General features: G+C 43.3%; 1 protein-coding gene across 1 annotated transcript in view; it reads left to right on the top strand.

Moving 5' to 3' along the window:
- The window catches only part of LOC308295895 (H-2 class II histocompatibility antigen, A-U alpha chain-like), a 5,285-nt gene extending 2,109 nt beyond the window's left edge, over nt 1–3,176 (top strand). Inside the window, exons 3-4 of the mRNA XM_080738966.1 lie at nt 583–864; nt 3,029–3,176. Coding sequence (XP_080595092.1) covers nt 583–864; nt 3,029–3,150 — 404 coding nt within the window. The 3' untranslated portion in view covers nt 3,151–3,176. The remainder of the gene's footprint in view (nt 1–582; nt 865–3,028) is intronic.
- Nucleotides 3,177–4,101: the final 925 nt, after the last annotated feature.

Consider the following 4,101-nt stretch of genomic DNA (forward strand, 5'->3'; position numbering starts at 1 on the left):
ACCGTAGGAGAAAAGTTCAGTCACAACAACGCAACAACGCACGGCCTGCAGGCTACTGTGCGTCGCGGCTGACACAGCTATATGTCCAGTGTTATGTCAAGAAGCGACAGTTGTAAAGGGGCTCTATTATGATCCAGATCTTATGCCTTTTATGCCTTAACTTCTTTGCCTTTTTTTTACTATATAGACATATTTATTTTAATATTTTAAATAGCTGATCCGCAAGCTCACAACGTGCAGATGTAGATCAGCATTTGAAGTATTTAAAATGATTTTTAAAATAGTAAAAAAAAAGGGCAAAGAAGTTGAGGCATAAGGCATAAGACCTGGATCATAATAGAGCCCATGGACACACACACGGACAGGGTACAAAACATCGTTTCTGAGACGATTAGGCTGTGAGTATAAACATGTGGAAGTCTATTATTGAATCAGTTCAGTACCCTGTCCTAAGTATGTCTGACCCTGGGTCTGTTGATGATGGATTTAATATCTCTGTTATGTGTGGCTGACCCTGGGTCTGTGGATAATGTATGTAACATATGTAATATCTCTGTATGTTTGTGTATTTTGTGTCTTCAGAAGAACCCAGCAGCTCCATCTACCCCAGAGATGATGCTGAAGTGGGCGTGGCCAACGTTCTGGTGTGTCATGTGACTGGTTTCTATCCTGCTCCAGTGAGCGTCACATGGACCAGGAACAACCTCAACCTGACTGATGACATCACAGACACCGTCCCACTGCTCAACCGGGATGGAAACTTCTACCAGTTCTCCAGACTGAAGTTCACTCCAGAGCAGGGAGACGTCTACAGCTGTACAGTCAACCACCCATCACTGAGCAGCCCTGAGACCAGATGGTGGGGTAAGAACTCTGTCCTATTCAGTATTGTTTATTCTTAATGTCCATTAACACTGTCCTGATAAACAGTGTTTATATAAACACTGTCCATAAATAAACAGTCTTGATAAATAATGTTTATAAATAAACAATGTCCTGATGAATAAAGTATTTTTCATAATGAGCACTGTTCTGATGAACACTGTGTATAAATAAACTCCATCAAAACGGATTGCAGTGCTAAAAGAACAGTAGATACAGTGCATAGTCCAGGTTGGTGATGGGATGTTACTGAGTCTTCCCCCGAGACCATCATGAACCCCCAGGTTTCCATGATTCCCAGTGGATTGGCAGAACATTGCTTGCTTTCTTGATTGATTGATTCGAGATAAATGTAAACAATTTCAAATGTAAACGATTTCAGTGGTGCTCAAACTTTTTCATTTGAAGGACCCCCCAATTGGGGGGAGGGGACACACACAGGGGACGTGTCCTCAGGGATGGAGGATTAAAGTCTTAAACCCTGTCCCAGGATGACACCACCGTGTCCAACTACAGCAGAAACCTCTTATCTCCATATTTGAGTGTTAATTTTTCTCTCGTAAATTAACCTGTTTAGACTGGGAACGCAATATTTTATGCTTTAGCTATAACCAAATAAGATATACATACAAGCTCACAGCGTGGCACAGAGCAGTAGATCTGCAATTTTTGAATATTTTGAATATTTTGACCCGATTCTATAAGTGTGTTCTATTCTATGTTTTTTTGAAAAAAACAAAAAACTTTGTTATATGTCAGTAGTGCTCAAGGACCGCCAAAATGATATGTATTTGGCCACGAACCCCCATCTCAAAATGTTTAGTTCCAAGGATCCCCCAGAAGCAAAATTTGAGTTACAGGGTTGCTTAAAAATACATATATTCAAAGATTTGCCTCATTCAGTCCTACTTTGACTACGCGTGCACCTCCTGATACTAGCCTGATTTCAGACTCTGCGCTGGAGCAGTCCAGTCAGATAGTGGCCGGGTCTATTGGCTGGAGCCAGGCAATCCTGATACTCCAACACCAAAAAGCCACTAAAGACTAAGCTCCAAACCTCCCAAAACAAACTGATTCGACTACTTCTCGACCTGGGGCCCATGACCCATGTTTCTCCCACACAGTTTGCTATAGCCTAAGTTGGCTCAGCGTTGAAGACAGGGTTAAACAACTAAAAATGGGACTGACCTTCAAAATAGTCCATGCAAATCTGCCCTCCATCCCCTCCGTACCCGCATATCTGACCAAACATCTCCAAAAGGTTAGCAACACCCACAGCCACAACACCAGAGGGAGCACACACAATTATCTAAACCATGGACAATAAGACAAATATTAAAATTCTCCTTATACAACACTGCCACCCAGGTGCGGAAGCCCTTAAAACATGTAGCTCGCTGGCATCCTTCAAAACTGCCCTGAAAACTCACCTTTCAGGAGGCCAGAGAAGGAGGTAGTTATCACTTCTCCCACAGGCGAGAAGTGAGCACCCCCCCCCCCCCCCCCCTTACCTTACCCCCACCCCCTTGTTTCCTATTTTTTAGCTATTTTTTATGACCTTCAAAGCCTTCTTCCAGTGAGCTGTCATCTCCAGCAGCACTGCTTGACTGGTGGACTCAGACACCAGGACAATAGCGACTTTAAGCCATGCTACGGCAACGGCAGATGACAACGGTAACCGGAAATGATCAGCGCTCGATAGATAAACCTGCTGCCGTCGCAGAGGTCTCTACAACGCCAGAAGGTCCCTTCCCACGTAGTGTCTACTCTGTCTGCTGTGTAGACGCGTCGCCATGGGAACCAAAAAGTTCAGTAAAAGGGGTGGGACCCCATCGCCGACGGCTGTTTGCTTAACGACTTTGACCGCTACGGCGATTACGTCATAGCAGTAGTCCCGCCTTGTGTTACGGTTGTAGAAACGGGCTGCTTAAACTGGCAGCTTAATGCTTAAACTAAATCCTGTATTGCCAGGATGGAAAACAGCACATGCAAACACGGGCACATTGTGTGTTTGTCTATATGTAAATGTATTTATATCAAGTGTGTGTGTGTGTGTGTGTGTGTGTGTGTGTGTGTGTGTGTGTGTGTGTGTGTGTGTGTGTGTGTGTGTGTGTGTGTGTGTGTGTGTGTGTGTGTTTCTCTCCAGATGTGGAACAGGACCAGCCCAGTGTGGGTCCAGATGTGTTCTGTGGGGTGGGGCTGACCCTGGGTCTGCTGGGGGTTGCCATGGGAACCTTCTTCCTCATCAAAGGAAATGAATGCAACTAAAAACATCTGATGATTCAAACAGAGATACTCATGTAGTAAATAATGTGTTCATTTGTTCATTTAATCATTTTGTATTCACAGCATGTATATAGTGCACCATTTACCATATTAATGTTGTATTAATATGGTAAATGGTGCACTATATAAATGCTATATATATAAAATAAAATCAATTGATTTGATGAGTGCAACTAGGGGTCTGCTGAACTGGGAACCTTTTGTTGGATAAAGTTGATTTGTTTTCATGTTGATACTAATAAGACACCCAAGGGTGGAATGCGACCTCAGGGTGACATGCAACCTCGCCCTAAAGGGCGAGGTCGCGCCAATTCTTGACAATCTGGCCAACCACAGCGTTTCTCTGACGATTCTAGTTGTTGTCATTCTGGGGGGAGTTTGTTCATGTTTTTGTGAGGGTATCAACCCTAGGAGCTCAGCACACTCACAGAATCATGGCACACTCACAGAATCAATGTTATGCCCATACATGGAGTTCCCTGACTATGTTATGTCAAAACATGCCCATATGTGGACATTACCAAATATGGGCATTTCCAGATATGTCCTTAATATTGATAACATTGGGACAGGGATCTCCATATATGGGCATGAAACATATGTTAATTAGTAAAGCCAAGCTTAGGTTTGATGCCTTGGGATTTCTATATTTGGACATAAGTGTGTACCCAATAGGTCATCATCTGGAAAGGTAGGGTGTAAATCAGAGTAAAGCAGGCTTTTGAGCTAGTTAGGGTCAGAGATTGATGACATCAGAAATCCCCATATATGGGCATAAAGGGATTTTGCTTTTGGGAATGCCCATCTATGGCATTTTTATTTTATTTTATCCTTTATTAACACATTGACCGCCATTTTAACATACCTCCGTACTCCCACCTGCCATTCGTCTCCATAGACTTCCATGTAATTGGGTGTGCACGGATCATGCAC

The sequence above is a fragment of the Nannobrachium achirus genome (assembly GCF_963921795.1).
Source record: "Nannobrachium achirus genome assembly, chromosome: 12".
NCBI lineage: Eukaryota > Metazoa > Chordata > Actinopteri > Myctophiformes > Myctophidae > Nannobrachium > Nannobrachium achirus.